This window comes from Notolepis coatsorum (genome assembly GCF_963971535.1).
Source record: "Notolepis coatsorum genome assembly, chromosome: 12".
NCBI classification, from domain to species: Eukaryota; Metazoa; Chordata; class Actinopteri; order Aulopiformes; family Paralepididae; genus Notolepis; species Notolepis coatsorum.
Genome location: NC_140176.1, coordinates 79,018,106 through 79,039,145, shown reverse-complemented (window position 1 = coordinate 79,039,145; position 21,040 = coordinate 79,018,106). Strand labels below are relative to the sequence as shown.

The following is a 21,040-nucleotide window of genomic DNA, read 5'->3' as shown; positions in this document are numbered from 1 at the left end:
TCAAAGTCAAAATGTTGGTATCGTGACAAGACTACAACATACAAAAGTTTGCGTCTAGTAGGCATGGGCCAATTTGTGTGCTATTTGCACAGATGTTTAGCCCTTAGTATGCACACGCACAGTATAATATGCATGTAATAAATAGTTTGTTAATAAACTCTGTTACTTGAACAATTTACACTGTGCCCCTAAATTTCTTTGTGTGCTCCTAAATTTGTATTTAGATTTTATTTATTAAAATTTTATTTAGGAGCTCCTTGGGAAAAAGGTTAGCGTAGAGCCCTATATATGGAGACATTAACATTACGTTATCAAACATATGGACGAAGACAGTAAAAAAAAGTGTCGACAATGTTTTATAATCTTTGTTAATTTTCATCCAAAAAATTCGGTGCCCCCAAAATACAAAAAAAAGCCCCCGAAAATCAATACATTAACTGCCACAGAGTTTGATCATCTTATATCATTCTCTGCCAGCACTGTAAGTCTATGGAGATGTTCACCTTCTTTGCAGGGCTATAACTTTTTTAATTGTATTGCTAAATTGACATTACTATGGCCCATTCAACATCGATTATCTATCGTTCAGGATGTAGGAACGTTTTACTTTTTCATTCACACATTCATACGAAAATACCGTCTAGAATATAAATATGTTTTTATCGTTTTCTGCAGTAATTCCTAGAACGTGAGATATAGGCATAAATGCATATATATATATTATCAAATGCCGCTTGTTGCCGATCCACGCTATATTAAAAATGTCAACTGTACATGGTCCTAAACGTTATGACTGATCATGCGCGGGTGAACGGAGGGGGGGGGGGGGGGGGGGTCGTTTATAATTCCGTGATCGTCGTTGAATGCTTTATGTAATAATAATAATAATAATTCATTTAATTTATATAGCGCTTCTCAATAACCCGAAGTCGCTGACAGTAGTCGGGAGCAGGAGTACAAACAAAGAAGCGAAAGCAAAGAAACAAAAACAACAAAGAAACAAAAACAAAAGGAACATGAGACCATGGGGGGAACAGGGGAGACAGCCTGATAGCACAAAAAAGACTGGAGACAGTCATCAATCAGGTTGGAGGGGAGGGGGGGGTTTAAGGGTGGGGGGGGTTGAAGGCAAGGGAGAACAGGTGGGTTTTGAGGCGAGCTTTGAAGGTGGAGAGTGTAGGGGAGTCTCTGATGGACTGGGGGAGGGAGTTCCAGAGTCGGGGTGCAGTACGAGAGAAGGGCCGATCTCCGAAGTTTTTAAGCTTGGATGTCGGGACAGTGAGGGAGGCAGTGGAGGAGGACCGGAGGGAACGGGTGGGGCGGTAGGGAAGAAGGAGATCAGTCAGGTAGGGCGGGGCCAGGCTGTGGAGGGCTTTGAAGGTGAGGAGTAGTGTTTTGTAGGGATGGGTACCGAATTCGGTACTTTTGAGGTACCGAACCGAAACACGTCGGTACTACCGAGTATCGAATCAAGTGAGAAACCGTTTTTTTTTTTTTTTTTTTTTTTTTTTTTTTTTTAACTTTTTTCTTTTCATGTCAACGTTCACACGCACAATATATGCTTACCTAGGATTTGACTTGATTCAACAACAAAGCAGTCGGAGCAATGACAAGCCGAAAACTGTCGAAATTGTAGTTATTTGAAGTTTGGATTTTTTTTTACGACTGAGGTAGGTAAATTAAATTTCGACAGTTTTCGGCTTGTCATTGCTCCGACTGCTTTGTTGTTGAATCAAGTAAAATCCTAGGTAAGCATATATTGTGCGTGTGAACGCTGACATGAAAAGAAAAAAGTAAACAAAAAAAAAAAAAGTAAAAAAAAAAAAATTAATACAAAATATTTTTTTTAATTTTTTTTATAGTACCGAAAAAAGGTACCGTTGGGTACCGGTATCGATTCACAGGTTCAAATGTGAAAGGTACCCATCCCTAGTGTTTTGAAGTTAATGCGGTGTTTGATCGGGAGCCAGTGGAGGGAGTGGAGGACAGGAGTGATGTGTTCGCGGGACCGGGTGGTATGGGTGATATATAGATCAGAGCAGTTTGCATGGATAATAATAAACACTCACGCTGAAAGTCACGGCAGCCTCCTCTTGCCGTTGGGCGATGAGACTGGAGCAAAAAGATCCCAGTTATTTGATGGGGATCGAGTCGATCCATTTCCGGTTTGTAATACACGCCCAAATCATGTTGATTATTGAGTTATGGCAGCGATCCATATCCACGGTGTGTGGCTAGAGTCCCGCGACGATATGCGAGTGGCCGGACATATTTAGGAGACTCACCGATATCCAACCGGCCATTTCCGGTTTGGCAACTCGCCGATCATCCACCAGGGGGCAGTATTGAAGCGTTGCAGAGTTGTGCCGAGTCCCACTGCATCAGACAAGGCTCCGTGAGTGAAATATGAATACCATGGTGAAAATATGAAATATGATCATAATAACGTTGTACGCCGTGGATTGGCAGAATTCGCATGAACTTGAAACACGTCGTACAACGTGATTGGCGGGGAAAGTGTTAAGGGGGGGCAAAAAAAATCCCTGAACAAAATTTTTTATTTCGAACCCTGAATGCGCCAATTGTATAAAAGCCATTACACTACTTGTAGTCGTGTTATGAGAATTAGAGCATGCCTAGGAGGGTCTAACGACCCTCGGCTGCGCCTCGGGCCTAACAACCACCCCTAGGCATGCTCTAATTCTCATAACGTACTCCTGCGCGTGATGTAATGCTTAAATACAAGGTATCTGTTAGCAGCAGTGTGTCCGTGTTAATAAGTGTGCTTGTGTGGTGTGTAAGTCTCTAAGGTGCTTTTGTGTGATGATTTCTTAATCTCCCCTCGGGGATAAATAAAGGTTTTCAATTAGAGTCTGTCTGTCAATAATCTGTCAGGGAAATATAAAAGATCTTGGAATAAATTCCTTACCAAGAAATGTCTTCACCAATGTGTTTGTAAAGGTGTCTAATAACACAAATATTTTAATTCAACTCCCATAGGAAAACCTGTGACAGCTGCTGAAAGTTGGAGTACCTGGAACCTTATCTGTGAAAAATGTTAAATGTTTATTTTTACCTTGTGAGTTGTCAAACTACTAGGTTTTTCATGGTTCTGAATCGATGGCAAACATTTATTTTGTACTGAATCCACTCTACTTTTACATCTACATTTAAAAAGTAGTTTTATTAGTTTATTTCAATAACTTTAATATTAAGTTCGAAAACAATACTCATTCACAATGTCAAATGCTTCATGAGTCAATGTGTCTTCTCCAGACTCTACACCATCAGGAATACCATTTTAGCATGTACTGTATTTCCACATTCTGAGATACACTTGACACCATTCTTCTTGCAGCTGCACCCGCCGGCTGCTGCAATCTCCATTACAATCACAGCTTGTGAACCGGAGTAGCTCCTCAGGATCCATGGGGTCTAGTGTTGGAACTGGCTCATAACCATGAACCCCAACCATCCATCCATAGTCACTGGGGTCCGAAGACATGCTCTGCAGCAGCCTTCAGTGGGTTTGGAGATGGGCACGCCGCATGGAGAGAGAATGCTGTGCAGCTGCACCTTCTGTCGGAGGTAGAGTCTCCGGTTTGATCAGCCCGGCCACCACCCAAAGTAGTACCTGGTGCGTGGTAAATGTGCTGGAAAATCGCAATCCCTTACCTTACCCTGGTCACTGCGTCCTTAGTAGCATGTATGTCAAGTAAGATGTCCATGTGTTCAATGTCCCCTGCACAAAACCTGTCAAATAGCGTTGTTTTCCCATGGCCTCCGATTGCAGAAACCGTATCACAACCAGTGAAGGCGTGACAAATGCCACTTGGATCCTCATGACGTTGTAAGAGCCCTTTGACGTGGTTAAGAAGAGGGGATGGTTGGTGCTTGAGCTATGGTGCACCAGCATTACCAGCACGTCGTCCACGGCTCTGCTTGCACCTGAAAATAGAACAAGATGCATGCAAAGCGTCTTGAAGTGTGCAGACAGTGAACTTAACAATTGGCAAGTTATTTAACAGGTGTCAGTCAGCATCATTGTCACACGTTTCCGGAATGTTGAAGAGAGGAGGTGGATGAGCTCACGCTTGTTGTTACGAGTGTCCATGAACTTTGCCCTTGCTGTGAAATGTCTGAGCAAACACTTGTGAAATCATATCCGGGCGAATCTGTAGATCACAGCAGGAGTTCTTAGTACGCCAGATGTGGCCATGATCTTTTGGCGAGCTGCTATAGCCATCACAGACCACACTGATCTTAAGTTCTGAGGGTGACTGCCGAGACACTGCACATAGCTCAGGTAACTGTCAGCAATCTCCTGCCAGGTCTGACCTTGTTCCCACTTCACCTGTAGAGAAGCCATCCGCCATCATCCACCAGGCTGGAGCAGAGCTGGTTAGTGAGGTCAAGTGGATCGGTCACCTTATTCAGGCTGGTCTTGGAAAAGCCTGCCTTGTTTGCCTTGTTCATTTTCTGGTCTTTGTTACTGAACAAGGGGAAGGGAGTCAGCTCATAGGCTACTCTAAGCTTGTCTCGATTGTCATATCCCATTCAGTGAAAATGATCAGTCGGTTGAACAACTTGAGTGACTTGAGGTGAATCTTCTTCTCATTGACCTTGGGAATCTTTCTGAGTGATGGACATGGCCTGTATCTTGAACTTCACCTCCATGGTCGATGTTACTCACTGTCCATCCAGCTTTATCTGCATCTCCCTCCCTACTTCAGCCGCTCTTTCAGCATTGACTGCGTCATCTGCAGTTGTGGTGAATCCTGTTGAGAAGGACACAAGCAACTGCTTGTCTCAGTTGTGGTCGAAGGGGTTGTTCTCCTCAAACCATTTGAGAGCAAGTTCAATCGCTTCAGCAGCTCTCTTCATCCGTGTTTTGGCAAGGTCTTTGTGGAGGGGGCCATGTTTCTTGACACCTTCCTCCATGCGCCAATAACTGTATTTGTATATAGTACTCATTACCTTTTTAATTCTTAAGCTTAGCATTGTATTTTATTCTTATAACTTTTCAGTTTTATTATTTTATTTGTATTTTTGCACAATCAAGGCTTTCTTGGTCTTGTCTGGATGGAGGTGGTCCTGACTCCTGACTACAACACAGTGGGACTTTCATTATAGCCAGTTTAGGGGTGTAACGGTACACAAAAACCACGGTACAGTACGTACCTCGGTTTTGAAGTCAAGGTTCGGTACAGGTTTTCGGTACAGTGGGGGAAGTTTGGCTTTCCATGTTCCACTCAGGGGTGATGTAGTGTGCAGTAACTAATTGTACTTGTAGGGCTGTCAACGAATATTATATTGAAATTAATAATTGACCCTTTAAAAAATAAAAAAAATATTATTATTATTATAATGTATTATGAAAAAAACACCCCCCGGTGGGCGGTCATTAGTGGTTAACATACCGTTGTATTCGTTCGGTACACAGCCGTTCGGTACGGTACGGTACACAGTGAAACGGTTCGGTATGGATATGTGTACCTTTACACCCCTAGTTTTTTTTTATTTTTATTTAACCTTTATTTAACCAGGAAGTCCCATTGAGATACAAGATCTCTTTTGCAAGGGAGTCCTGGCCAAGATGACAGCAATAACACCCGAAAACATCAGACAGCAATACAATGTGCGGTACATCACACAAGAACATAATAAAAGTGCATGTACACAATACACAATACATCACACGTAAACATAAAAACACCAAACAGAACAGTCTACATAACAGTAAAAGTGTACGACAGTAAAATACAGGGCAATACAGTAACTCTGCAGTTTTGCAGCTGGGACCCGACTAGAGAAAGCAGCGACACTCTTCCTGTTGTATGTAATCCAGTCATTTAAAGCAGGTCTGAACACCAAAGGTTACTGACACTGTTAGTGTGTTTATTACAGCACTCACTGAACCAGGACCTGCCCTCTGTGTAAAAACTTCTGACTCAGTTAATGTGCTACTGTGTGTGTGTGTGTGTGTGTGTGTGGAGGGATGTACAGAACGGTAACTAGCTTGAGACTGCATGTGATCTCTCATTCCATAATGCATTCTAGGTATACACATATAGCATTAGATTAGAACAATGGGAGATTGTGTGTGTGTGTGTGTGACGGACGGTCCATGTAAACATGTCTAGTGCGGGCAGTTACAGGTAGTAGGTGGTGTGTTGGAGTTGAGTTACAGGTATCATTCATGTTAGCAAGGATTCAGTTTTCCTTCTTGGTCAAGGTATCTACAATTTGTTGTTTTTCCACCTTTTTAAAAGGTCATTATAAACCTAAGCCCCTTACCTTAACCCTAACCTTTAACCTTAACCTCGCTGGAGACCTCAAACCACACCTAAAATAGATATGGGGGTAATAATGTGTGTGTGTGTGTGTGATTTTTGAAGCTATAATGCATTTCAACAAAATGCGGATACCTTCTAGCCATGACCTCCATGTCCTCCTTGGGTTCGCTTGGGTTAGCCTAGTATCTGTCCAGCTGTCCCAGGTGCATGGCCCAGGGAGATATGTATGTGTGTATACAGGTGCGGAAAAATACACTTCCAATTGTGTAAAACGAACAAATAAAGTAATCTTAATATTCATGTAGTATTGACAACTTGGGCTATTTGTAGCGTTAGACAGTGTGGTACTGTTGGTGGTGTAGTTCATTCACATTTATAGCCCAGATTTCAACTGAGCGAAGGTTGTACCTTACTGAAATAATTAACGTGTGTGTGTGTGTGTGTGTGTGTGTGCGCAGTTGGAGCAGGTGCGTCTGCTGGATCGCTTCGGTAACAAGTCCACCAACAAGTCCACCAGTGGGAACCTGTACCTCACCGCCACACACCTCATCTTTGTGGAGAGCAGCTCCGGCACCAGCGCTGGTGCTCAGGAGATCTGGGTGAGTAGCATGTAGCATCTGATTAACATGATTATTCTAAAGATTTCTTTGGATTAATAGATTTTTTTTTAGTCTACCTTTTCTTTTTTGCAAGACCCCCCCCCCCCCCCCCCCCCCATTTTGCAAGAAAATGGGGGAAGAAAAAGAAAGTGTGTTTTTTCTCCTCGATAATGTTACAAAATGAATGACCAGACGATAAGGTAAGGAGCACGGCTCCTTGTTTCTCAACCATCGACTCTCCGTCTGCTCTCATGCGTCCTGTCGTCTTGTACTCGAGGTGTGCACTGTGCAGTAGCTCTACCGTTTGTCCCAATAACAGAACTTCACTCAAACCATCGTCAACACACTGAGCGGAGGCCGGGGCTGCACACACAAGAAAAGGAGTTACCGCTATGGGGTTGGTCTATTCAGGAAGTAGTTCTCCAATCAGAGCGTCTGTGGGCTACACTTTGTTCAGTGAAAAGTCTGTTGAGGGCCATGCTAGTGTAGCCTGGCTGTAACCATGGAAACTAGACGGGTCACGTCACTTTTATTTATATAGCACATTTAAAAACAAATTGAGCCAAAGTGCTTTCCAGTCATTTTTTTTATCCACTTTTTCTCCCATTTTTCTATATTTTTCTCCCATCCCAATTTCCTATCATCCAATTCAACCCTCCCCTGTCACGGACGCTGTTTCTTGCCTCCCACAAGCCGGCTGCAATGTGGACTAAGTCATACATAGCACAAGTCCCCTCCGGTACTTGAGGTAACAGCAGTCGCATCTTTTCACCTGCGCAGCTCGATCTCTCAGTGGCGAGGAGTAACGCGTGGGAGGCTCACGCTGCCCCCGACACTTCCTGATTCTACTGCGCACCAACCGACCTGTAGGAGTCGCTGTCCACAACGCCCGATCCCCACCCATCAGTTTCCCACCCCCTAATACGGCCAATGTGTATTAGTACGGACGACCAGCTAAACTGAAAGCAAATGTGGAGCGCTGGGCTCGAACCGACGAGCCCAGCGTCTCCAGCATTTCGTGGCGAGCGCCTTGCCCACTACGCCACGTAGCCGCCCAAGTGCTTTCCAGTCATTACAATAAAATACATAGCTGTAACTGAGGGGTACAATTCCCTGACTGTATTGATAAGTATGGTATCATTAAACCACTACCGCTTTATGTACTTTAATTACTGGCCATACAGTACACGATATATGAATATGATGAACACTTCCCACAATGAAATCGGTTCCAGTCAAAGGTATTAATCAAGTATTTAATGGAGCAAAAGGTACATAGGATACTTTACATTATTCTTTGAATGCACTTGTAAGGCAAAGGAGTATGCGTAGGCAAATCAATAACGAATGTCCATTCTCTGGTTACGCAGGAGGTAATTATACAACCTGAATCTTAGGGAATTATATCTATGGTACACTAGTAATAGCGGGAGATACTGGAAGGGGTTCCCACTGGTTGTAAGCCAGCAGGGGGGTAGAAGATCTGTCGGTAGTAGGACGTCTGGTCAACGATGACTAGGGAGACTTCAGGTACAGAAGCCGGTGCAGTAGTCTCTTGATCCACAGACGAATACAGCTTGGTTCTCTGGTAGACTGTAGCTCTACAGTGAAGAAAGCTAGGCGGCCTCGGGCTCTCTGAGCGCCGACTCGACTTGACTCCTCTCGGGGTAAATCCAACACGTGCAGGCGTCGGCGATTATCCGCTCCATAAATCATAGGACCAAAGCAAATATATTCCAGCCGCAAAGGCTATGTAGTCGTCGGGTAGATTAATCCAGTGTACATGTCCATACGGCTCTCGCCTAGGTCTCCTCGGGTGAAAGCGCCATGCGGTCGGCCCAGCCTGGATAAGAACTCTAGCTAATACGAGAAAGCGTTGGAGATGCTGGTCACTATAGAATTCTAACCGCACGATACACTATACACAAATAGACTATTAAAGACTCAATAGAAATATGTCGCACTCGACGGTATAGCGCCAAACTCTGACAATTCAGTTACTAATTCGCACGCGGTCTCGATGCTCTATTCTGAGGCCAAACAGGCCATACTTCACCGCACGTTGTATCGTGGGTGAGGCTTCAACTTATCGGTAACATACTAAATGCACGAAGGGTACGGAGGTAAGGGGCTAAGGGGCTTCTACATTCACCTGCGCCGTATTTATACGCACGGTGCACAAATAGTGCCACTCTCATTTCTGTCGCCGTATCCCTGGGCAGGGCCGGGGCAAGTACAGACATGTCGTGTCGGTGACTTTGAACTTGGCTCCGGGGGCCGGTCCCTGGCGCCGGTGGACCGCTGTCCAATAGGAGAATGAACTATTATGGGCTGGACTAAAGGGATATTCCGTGTATATGTACAAGGAATATACAAGGGATATCAAACGATATACAAATACTATGCAATATATATCAATAAATAAATATATATATTCGGTTTAATCTGATCCTTTGTAACAATAGCAATAACAAAGAACAAAACGACACAGCACCACAGTATAACATGCAGACGGAACAGTAAGAAGTCAATAGAATACAATACAATAATAATAATAACTTTATATTTGTGACAACATGAAAGGAGATAAAGATTACAAAACATTTAAATGAATAAAACAACCAATGAAATGGAAGAAACATTCATATACAAAATAATAAAAAAAAAAAAAAAAAAACACTGCATCGGTCGGTCCATTTAGGCAAATGGAAAATGCCTTGTTAAAAATAAATGTTTTTAGGCCCCTTTTTTAAAAGCCTCAACGGACTGTGGTGCACACATTCCACAGCCGAGGAGCAGCTGTGTCCTGTGTATGGGTTTGAGTGTCCAGAGCGGAGGGAGGTTGGGGGAGTGATGAGTTCCTTTAGATAGGAGGGGGCGTATACAGATTTATAATAAGTCACTAAAAGCAAGAGAGAAAATGGTTGGTCTTTAGATGTGATTTAAATGTTTCAATAGTGGGACAGGACTTAATGTGAGACGGGAGACTGGTCCAAAGTCTGGGGGCAGCGACCGAAACAGCCCCGTCTGCTCTGGTTATGAGATGTGAGTGAGGAGCTGTTGTGAGGACGACCTCAGTGACTTGGGAGCAGAATAGACCACTGCACTTCCGTGTTACATTGAGCTCATGGGAGAGACAGCGGGGGGAGAAAATGAATGAATGTGGATGAGAGCCTTGGCATTAAGTGGTTGTAGGTACGGCTGTGGGGGTGCTGGAGACATGATCATCCAATATACTTTTATACGCCCAAGTCTCCTGAATACGGAGAGACCAGTCCCAAAGTCGATCGGCACTTTCTCGGCCGAGCAATAGTAACTTTTCCGCACCTACTCCCAAACTACGCATGCGCAGATTGCCCACGGAGTCTCTGGATTTCTAGGTTTATAAATCTGTAGTTCGGAGTAGTTGATGCGGAAAAAAGTGACTAGTTCGGCCAAGAAAGTGCAGATCGACTTGGGATTGGTCTCTCCGTGTTCAGGAGACTCAAGCGTATAAAAGTCTATTGGATTATGTTTCCCACACCCCCACAGCCGTACTTACAACCACTTAATGTCAAGGCTCTCATCCACATTCATACATTTTCTCCCCCCGCTCTCTCTCCCATGATTTCAGAATACCAGAAGTGTTGCGGTGGTCTATAAGGAGTAGTGTTGTCAAAAATATCGAAAAATCGATACATATCGATTCTGAATATTTAAAACGGTTTCAATACTCATTTCCCGAAATATCGACATTTAATTATTCATAAAAAAGATTTTATTATTTTTTTGTATAAGGAAGTTGCATTGTTCATTTCAATACCTGTAATAGTACAGTAGTCCACACACACATGTGCATTCAGTTAAGTCGGAATATGACTGTAATACAAACAGTTCAGTTTGTCAGGTACATGCAACACAGATTACAGTGTTTACATCTGTCTGCTTGAGAAAATACCATGTTCTGCAATAAAAATGATTGAAGTGAGATGAACAGTTATTTTTAAATGTGATCTAAAGATAAACAAAGGGTTTTAAAAGTGTTATATTTATCCTCTCTTATAGTACCAGAGAGAAGCTGAGGAGAATCAACCAGCAACAAAAGCAAAATGTATTATTATTTTTTTTTACATTTTAAGATTGAACCTTTTTCCCAGTGGTATCGAAAATGGTATAGAATATTGATACTTTTCATGGTATCGTATCGAAGTTCGAAATTCCAGTATTGTGACAACACTAATAAGGAGTTAGCAGGTTTATAATGTACTGTGGGTGCTAATCCATGGAGGACTTTAAAAACAAATAATATCATTTTAAAATCAATTCTATATTTCACAGGCAGCCAGTGCAAGGCAATGTGCTGCCATTTCTTGGTTCCAGTTAAAAGTCTAGCAGCTGCATTCTGAACCATTTGCTCTGTGGAGTGGAACGGGTCAGACCCAAGTACAAGGAGTTACAGTAATCCAGCCGAGAGGTAATAAAAGCATGGACTGGGTGTAACTACGGGCACTTTACAGGTGCGTGAGTTGAGTGAGCTGGGGCAGGAGGGTAGCAAGCAATCGTATGCTGATGACACAGATATTGCACCAGACCTGATCGGTAAGCAGCCAAAATGTAACTACTTCTCAGATCATGCATCAGTTATATTAGCTCGGTTATAAACTCTTAATCCTAATCCTTTCTTAGTCCTGCAGTAGTAGTAGTATGATGGATTTATCCATGTTTTCGGGGAAGGATAGATCTGTGTGGCTGTTTATTACCACATGTGGTGCACCTTGGAAAAAGGTGCTTGGGGGCCCCATGTGCAATGGCATCGCTCATTGGCTCCTGGGTTTACCAACAAAATACTTCATCCCACAAGAGGAAACTGAGTGCCACCACACATAGGACAGAAACAACTTTTTTCAAAATTTAGTTATAGGTTAAATTTAACTTCTCGATATTAATTTAGTCTTGCGACAACATTTCAGAGTTCAATCTTGCTCTGTTTTTAGAGAAAAGGGGTATAAAGAATGGCAGTAACTACAAAATCACTGAATATAGTCAAGAGACTTGAAAGCCATATTTCTCAGTTTTTTCTCACTGTTTGCGCAGTTACTGCGGTTAGCTTCTGCAGGGCAGAACAGATGGACAACATATTAAACAATAGAGACACAGTACAACTAACAAAATAACAGGTGACTAGTCGTGGAACTGGGCTGACACCATTGAGTCCCTGGGGGGAGGCTTTTCTGGAGCATGTTCTCCCTGTATTCATGTGGGTCTCATTTCAGGTCCTCCGGTTTCCTCCCACACCATCAAAAAGCATTCATGCTCGGGACACACTGTCCTTGAGCAAGGCACTGGCATTAGAACTGGAGCTGGTCCCCTGGGCACCCGTCTGCGGCTGCCCCACCACTCCTAGTTAGGATGGGTTCACTTCACATCATAGGTGGCAGGTTTAGTTTTAGGTGTATTTGTTTGTTCAAGGGGGACGGTGTACATTAATAAACATTTTAAAAGCGTAAATGCACCAGAGGGCGGCTGGGTAGCGCAGCGGACTAAGCGCCTGCCTACCACCGCAGAGACACTGGTATCAAATCCAGCTGTCAGCGGTACCTCCGGCTTGGTCGGTCGTCCATACTAACCAGTTGGCAGTGTTAGCGGGTGGGAAGCCGGCGGGGTGTGTATCCTTGTCGTTGTAAACAGCGACTCCTACAGGTCGGTCGGGGCGCCTGCTCAGCGAGGGAGGGAACTGGGGGAAGTAGTGTGATCCTCCCACGTGTTACGCTCCCCCAGTGAGAGTCCTCGCTGTCAGGTGAAAAGAAGCGGCTGGCTGACTCTGCATGTATCGGAGGGGACATGTGATGGTATCTATCAACCCTCCCTAGACCGGCACGTGGGGGGAAAATGCGCGCAACGACCAGGAAGGCGAGGGGGGAAATTGGCATAACGACTAAATTGGGATGGGAGAAAAATACAGAAAAAAGGAGGAGAAAAAGTAGATAAACGTAAATGCCCCCAATTTTTGCCAAAAAGGCTAATTTCCATTGGTAGTCCCCCCTGCCAGAAGGTACAGGCTAAAATCCTATGTAAAAAAGAGTTAGCAATACAAACCGAATACAAGCGAGATAAGTAACATTACAATACAAACAAACAAAAGCACATATAGTAGGACATAAGATAGGGATACAGGGCACAATACAGTCATGGACACAAGGACAGAGGATACATTCCTGCTGTATGTAAATAAAGAGTTTCCCTCCTTTCGCGTGCGAGAGAGAGAGCGAGATAGAGACCACATTATGCTAAGAGGAAGTAGGGCAGAAGGTAAGAATCAAAAGCTTAAATCAAGGTGTGTGTGTTGTCTGTCCCGACTTGAAAGAGGATTACTCTTTGAACACCATGGAAACCAGGTTAGCTCTGGCGGAAACGGTCGCTGTGGCACACGCTGCGAAAGAATGACGGGAGGAATTGGAATGAATGTAGCGAGAAAATATTTGGGCCGGTGATCAAATGACATTTTCGACTATACTTTCACTCATTCATTGATCAAATTTAAATGTGAATTCTCTACTAGTTTCACTGATTATTGATCAAATAAAATGGGGGGGGGGGGGGGAGGGAGGAACGTTGGAGTGAAGAACGATGGAAATGACCCTAATTCAAATAAAATAGTTGCTCTTCCAATGTGAACACTATCCTTGTGAACAAAGCTCCTTGGGCGGGTGTGAGCGACTAGGGCTGTACCGAATGCTTCGAAGCTTCGATCATAATGTTGACATTCGAATTCAAAATCAACATTTGAATTTTTAATTTTTAATAAAACATTTTTTAATATATATATATATATATTTTTTTTCAATCTGTTTAAAGTTTAAACCAATGGGGGTTTGGCTACACTAATATTATAATATTATACATAAGACGTCACCATCACTTTCATACCAACCGTGCCCTTATTGGTAGGGATGTCCGATATTATCGGCCGACCGATATTATCGGCCGATATCGGCAGTAAAATGTGATATCGGAAAATATCGGTATCGGTTTAAAAAAAAAAAAGAACTAACAATATTTGTTATATATATATCCAGGGAAATTATTAGTTACCTGAAATTATTCAGTTTTTTGGGGGGGGGGGGAAACCCTGCATATATCGGTATCGGTTGATATCGGTTGATATCGGTATCGGAAATTAAGAGTTGGACAATATCGGAATATCGGTATCGGTAAAAAAGCCAATATCGAGCATCCCTACTTATTGGATTTTTTATGTTGATGAAACGGATGAGTTATATTCATTAAAGAAAGTTGATTTAATAAAAGAGACTCATTTAATCAGATTAATCACTTTATTAAAATTGAGGATTTAGTTTGAGGGGGGGGGGGGGGGGGGGGTATATATATATCTTTTTTTGAAGTACATTTTCTTTTATAGACATTCGAAGTTTCGAATGTAAAAAAAATTCATTGGGTACAGCCCTAGAGCCAACAGACAACGTGAGGCTGATGGCCCAGTAGCAGCCTCTGCGAGATTAGCTGTACACACAGAGTGACACACACACGGAACGATAGACACACACGGTTGGCCACAAACATTATCTCCCCTGGAGCACGTCTCGTGCCTGCAGAGATAACGCAAGGTTGTTTTCCAAATGCTGTGGACAGTAGACCCTATCTGACCAGAGCTTCCTCTTGGCTTCCTTCCTGTTAGACATGCTGAGGCCAGGGAACATTCCCTCTTGTCTGTTTTCTGTTTTATTCAAGTGTGTGCGTGTGTGTGTCGGAGATAGTTTGTCAGAATGTTCTTCACTATTTCACTCAGTTTGTTCTATCTTACTCTTTCTACTATTGTCTATTTTAAAAATTGAATCAAACCATAAACAAGGTGGCCTGTTGGGATGTTAGATCCTAATGTGGAAAAACTGTGTCTGCACTTTATGTGCTCATTTTGTGCCTGTCTTTTTTCTGTTGTGATGCACGTTGAGCTGCAGTTTCTGTATGAAAGGTGCTATACAAATAAAGTTGTATTATTATTATTATTCTGGCTCATAAAATATTGAACAGAAGCTGTGATACAGTCTGACTAGACACCTGGTGAGATCAGCATTTTAAGTGTTTGTGTGCAGGCTCTGCAGTGTGTGTGTGTGTATTCTTCTTCTCTGTGTGTGTGTGTGTGTGTGTGTGTGTGTGTGTGTGTGTGTGTGCACATGTCAGGACGGCTCCTCTGATCATTAAGGATGCTGATGGCATGTGTCTGACTCGGGGGGTCGCGACCCCACAGCTCAGAATATGCTGATGTGATGTGTTCCATTTTCCTCTCTTCACCTCCGTATTCTCTCCATCATACTTGTATGGTGGTGTGAGAGAGAGGACAGACTCTGGGACTCTTTCCCCAAAAAGACATTTAGAGACTAGACTCAATAGTCTCAATATTCCAATCCCACCACCATCTCTTCTCCACTGCCTTCTCTCAGGGGGGGGGGGGGGGGGGGTTGGATGAAAATGAGTCATTTAGATGCCCAGATTTAATTGATAAAATAATCATTGGATGCATCGATTATTAAATAATCGTTAGTTGCAGCTCTAGTTGGTTCTACTTTACGTTTTGTATTATTGCTTTCCTTCAATGGGGAACTATGCCCAATTTCAGAATGCATATATATTATTCCTTTGGTCTAAAACTGTCTAGTCTACAAATATTTTCAAACATGACCAACTCCTCTCCCAACTCTTTTTCTTCCTCCTACCTCTTTTTAGTGAGGATAATGATGGTGGTGGACAGAATGATTGAACATTACAATAATTTACACAGTATTACAGTATTACAAGCAGGGTGGCAATTATACGACGGCCGTGGCCGTCGATGCCCCTCGCTCTGGCCGTTGTGCCCCGAAAATAATTGCCCCCTAATGGCCAACATGGCCTTCGTGCCCCTAGCTGTCAAAATCTCCAGGTTTTTGCTCTAGTCTGTCGGCTCCTCTGTCTTTTTCATAAACTTTGGACCTGTATGACTATAAGTCTTCAGGCTATGGAACCATTATGTTTTCCAGCTCCTACCTCTCAGCTGGAACCCAAAAACAGTCATCTGGCAAGTCAGAGGTTTTTGTTTTGTTTGAGAAAAATAGCGCTTTAATTGTCCATTGTTGTTTGATTTTTATCTATCCATCAATAACAAAATGTATACAATTTTAATAAAAAATGAAACAAAGGCACACACCCAAGCCTAAATGAATGTATAAAGGTAGGCCAAGCAAATACAATTTGTGGTATATTTCAATTTAATATTAAAAAGTGAAAAACATTTGTATTTTGTATAATGATTTTTATTTTAATTTTTTTAGTTAAGGTGTTTATTCGTAGGTCCCAAATCCACTTATTTTATTCAATGGCCTTTGTGCCATAAAAAAAAGTTGTGACACAGAAGGCCAAATGGCCTTGTCCTTAAAATTTTGTAATTTCCACCCTGAATACAAGATCCCCCCCAAAAAAGAATAATCCAAAGATCCAGTAAAAATTACTTTGAAGAAGGAAACTACTGACTAGGACTGCACAGATTGACCCACCTCAAGCCCCTCCCTCTTTTCTTGATCCTCCAATCACAACTGTTGCTTCCCGAGGGCAGAGGGCGGTGCTTGTGATGGGTCAATTGCCATCAATCATTAGTCCTCAGCAATGACTTAATCACCTGAGACCACGATCATATTAGTCTGAAATGTCTGACTCTTAACCACTTAAAGTGTCTCTGATTATTAACCATTAAAACCTGCATGGACTATAAGGTATATTATGACCTAGACAGCAGCCTGAGCTGGGAATCCATGGCTCTCAAAACAATGAGCAAGGTGAATGGCAGAACTAAATTTCTGTCCAGAAAAAGCATGTTTATTAGACCCTGAAAGTCTTCGCATTCTAGCAAATTCACTTGTTTCTTGTTGTTTTGACTATGCTATCTGTTCTTGGTACGGAAGTCTGACCAAGAACAGTCTGAGGAAAGTTACAGGTTTCCCAGAACAAACTCATCCGATTAACTCTAGGATTAGCCTCCAGAGCACATGTGGGCAAACAACACTTCCAGTTGTTGGGCTGGCTCCCTCTGGAAGGCAGGTCCGTTCAACTTCAGCTCAATATAGTTCACAACATTTATAATAGGGCCCCCAATTATCTTACAAATTATTTTCAGTGGAATATAGGGACATGCAGACCGATAACACCAGAGCCAGCATTGCCGACCTGTGTATTCCAAGGTTCAAAACAATATGGGCAAATGTTCTTTTAAATTCTGGGGAGCCACACATTGGAATTAGCTACCTTGACCTTCACAGCTAAAATGCATTAGTAGCCGACACAATTTTAAGAAAAAAGTCAAATCATGGCTCCTCGACAATGTTAAAAACAAGATTTGAAAATGTATGAAAATGTTGTCTGATACATTGTCGTCTGTGGCTACGTTTGTACTGCATTTAAAATGTACACGTCTATGTAGTTTGTCATATTGTTATTTGTGGTCATGTTTTGTATTGCTTATCTGTCTGAGACCAAGGACCACAATCGAAATAAGTCTTGACTTTTGTGTTTCATCCTTGATGTTTTCTGGAATCTTGAATTTGTTTAAATGTCAAATCAAATCAAATACAGACCCTCATCTGCACCTTTTGTGTATACTTTTTTTACTTGTTTTTATTGTCTATATTTATTATGTAATGTGCATAATACAGGTGCAGCTCAATAAATTAGAATATTATGGAAAAGTTATTTTATTTCAGTAATTCAATTCAAAAAGCGAAACTCTCGTAGATTATAGATTCATTACACACAACGTGAAATATTTCAAGCCTTTATTTGTTAACATTTTGATGATTATGGCTTACAGCTCATGAAAGCCCAAAATTCAGTATCTCAGAAAGTTTTAATATTACATAAGACATAAATATCTTTTATATAGAAATGTCAGCCTTCTGAAAAGTATGTTCATGTATGTTCACTCAGTACTTGGTTGGGGCTCCTTTTGCACAAATTACTGCATCAATACAGCAAAATATATTGACGTTTCCACGATATTTAAATGTATTGAGCTGCACCTGTATTATGACCGATAAGGCATACAGATCCTCATCTGCACCTTTTGTTTATACTGTTTAATTTTCTCATATTTTATATTCAGATTTAATTGCCTATATTTATGTCTTTCTACTATTACCCTGTACCTCCCCTCCCTCCCTCCCCTGTGCTGCTATGACGCCTGAATTTCCCAAAGGGGCTCAATAAAGGAATGTCTTATCTTATCTCATGTTATCTTGACCCGTGTCCACCCGAACCCCCACCTCGCTTCCCTGTCTCATCTCCTCTCCTTGTTTCCTTCCCTAGATCCTTCACCACCACATAGCCTCCGTGGAGAAGCTGTCTCTGACCACCAATGGCTGTCCCCTCGTCATCCATTGCCGCAACTTCCGGGTGGTCCACTTCGTCATTCAGAGAGAGAGAGACTGCCACGATGTCTACAGTTCTCTGCTGCGTCTACTGCGGCCTGGTATGGTCTCTCTCTCTCTCTCTGTCTCTATCTATCCCACTCTCTTGTCTATGTACTTTTTTTATATGTATACTAAAAATAAAGATTTAATTGTCATGTAAAAATGTGTCTATTTGTGTAACCTGTACTTCTCAATACAGACTCTGTGCATGACTTTTAATGACATCCATCTCTCTCACTTTCTTTTTATCTATCTCGCTCTCTCTCCGTCTCCCTCTCTCTCTCCCTCTCTCTCTCTCCCTCTCTCTCCCTCCCTCTCTCTCTCCCTCCCTCTCTCTCTGTCAATCTTTCGCTCTCTCAGAGTGCTACGACGAGCTCTATGCGTTCTCCTACAACCCGAAGCAGAACGATCAGCAGAGAGAGGAGGGGTGGGGGCTCATTGACCTGGGGGCGGAGTTCGAAAGGATGGGTGTCCCGTGTGACCAATGGCAACTCACCAACGTCAACAGAGACTTCAAGGTAGGCGGGGCATATTGGAAGTGTGGTCTGACGGCAACTTTAAACTCTTAATAACACAGAAAAATCCTGAAATATGTCTTGGGAAATGCTGATTTCTCCAGAGTCAGACAAGAAGATGGATACCAATTTCCTCTCTGTGCGTTCAGTAGAAAGCTATCCAGCTGCACGCTAGCCTAGCTTAGCACAAATTAATGGACCAACTTCGGACCAGCTAGCCTGGCTGTTGGCCAAAAACACCTCTCCCAGAGTTTTAAGCTAGGCTGATTGATTGATTGATTGATTGAAAAGTTTATTAACAGATTGCAGAATGGGTACAGTACAGCTCAATACATACAATTGTTAAGGGGATGTTTGTAATTTGGTTTTTAGTGCCTTTGAGGTGCTTTGGTACCATGAGGTGCAAGCATAGTCGTAGTACCCTTGAATGAGTGCTCCTGCCAAGAGTCTTCAGGGTATTCTTGTTTACCAGAGAGGAGATCCGGTACAAGAATCGAGTTTGTTGGTTGACTTTTTTTTATTACATTGGATGCCATTTTGTCACAGGAAAGATTAGCCTCTAGGATGGAACCCAGGTAGGTAATTTCATCTTTCCTTGTGACAATATTGTCACCCACTGTAACTGAGAAGCCGTCGGTCTTGCTGAGTGGTTAGTATCCACTTCCATGCATTTGTGCTAAGCTAGGCTAGCTTGCAGCCAGATAGCTTTATACTGAATGCACAGATTATCTTATCTATCTTCCTCTTTGATGTTGGCGTGTTCCTTTAATGCTTTTGAATGGAGTAGGGATGAACCAATGTGTTCACATTTCACAATGGTCACACAAACCACTCTAATTCAGGATGTAATTGTTTGAACTGATTATTCTTTCTTTTAAATGTTGTCTATGTACTGTATCTGGACATCACTGTAAACCTCAATGATCTTTCAAGACTTTAAAGAAAGATGTATTTACATCTCAAACGTTTTGTCTTATGAGCTCAAACTAGTAGCCTAATTATATATTGTTCAGTAGTTGCAGATGGTGGATAGTGGATTGGATCAATATTTGTTTGGTACTTTGTACGTTTTAGTACTTGGAGTCTTTATTTCCATCCCAAACCTCCAGACTTTGAAGGCTGGGGTCTTAAGTAAAAGAAAGGTCTTTAATAATGGGTCATAGTTCAGCACTCCTACATTAGAGCGATGACAGGCCTCCACAGGCCCAGAAGAAGGGTTGATCTTTTACCTCTCCGAAGCTCAAAGTCGTTTGGGGTTGCACTGATACCGTTACTAAAATAGAATATTGGTATCGGAGAGTTTCCCCGATACCAAGAAACACATCTAATGTGCCAGAAATCGAAGCAAAGTGACTGGATTTGCTGCCTTTCTGACACATTAACTCTCTCTAATGGAAAAGATATATTATATCTCAAGGATCTTTGTGCAATGACCCCAAAATGACCAATGAAAATGACAATCAGTATCGCAACTGAAAAAGTGAGATCGGTGCATCCCTAGTTACGTTATGCTAATAAAATCAGAATATTATAATAATAAACTTTATTTGTATAGCACCTTTCATACAGAAACTGCAGCTCAAAGTGCTTCACAACTGAAAAAAGACAGGTATAAAATGAGCACATAAAGTGCAGACATATAAAATCTTTACATTAGGATCTAACATCCCAACAGGCCACCTTGTTTATGGTTTGATTCCGTTTTAAATAGACAATAATAAAAAGAGTACGATAAAATAGTGCAATAAAATAGTAGAATAGACATAAAATGAGCACATGCCGTAAAGTGCAGACATATAAAATCAGTTTTTTACAGTGCAATAAAATAGTTCTGGATTACTGTTTAACAGTTCAATGTTGTCAGGGGCGGCTACGTGGCGTAGTGGGCAAGGCACTCGCCACGAAATGCTGGAGACGCTGGGCTCGTCAGTTCGAGCCCAGCGCTCCACATTTGCTTTCAGTTTAGCTGATCGTCCGTACTAATACACATTAGGGGGTGGGAAACTGATGGGTGGGGATCTGGCGTTGTGGACAGCGACTCCTACAGGTCGGTTGGTGCGCCTGCACAGTAGAATCAGGAAGTGTCGGGGGCAGCGTGAGCCTCCCACGGGTTACTCCTCGCCACTGAGAGATCGAGCTGCGCAGGTGAAAAGATGCGACTGCTGTTACCTCAAGTACCGGAGGGGACTTGTGCTATG

The 21,040-nt window shown here is 42.4% G+C and overlaps 1 protein-coding gene across 2 annotated transcripts in view; it reads left to right on the top strand.

Annotated features, from left to right (window-relative positions):
* Positions 1–21,040, top strand: part of mtmr6 (myotubularin related protein 6) — a 48,994-nt gene that overhangs the window by 12,550 nt on the left and 15,404 nt on the right. For both annotated transcript variants that reach the window (XM_084326206.1, XM_084326205.1), the window contains exons 2-4: positions 6,755–6,895; positions 18,224–18,386; positions 18,688–18,845. In XM_084326206.1, the coding sequence (XP_084182332.1) occupies positions 6,755–6,895; positions 18,224–18,386; positions 18,688–18,845 (462 nt within the window). The remainder of the gene's footprint in view (positions 1–6,754; positions 6,896–18,223; positions 18,387–18,687; positions 18,846–21,040) is intronic.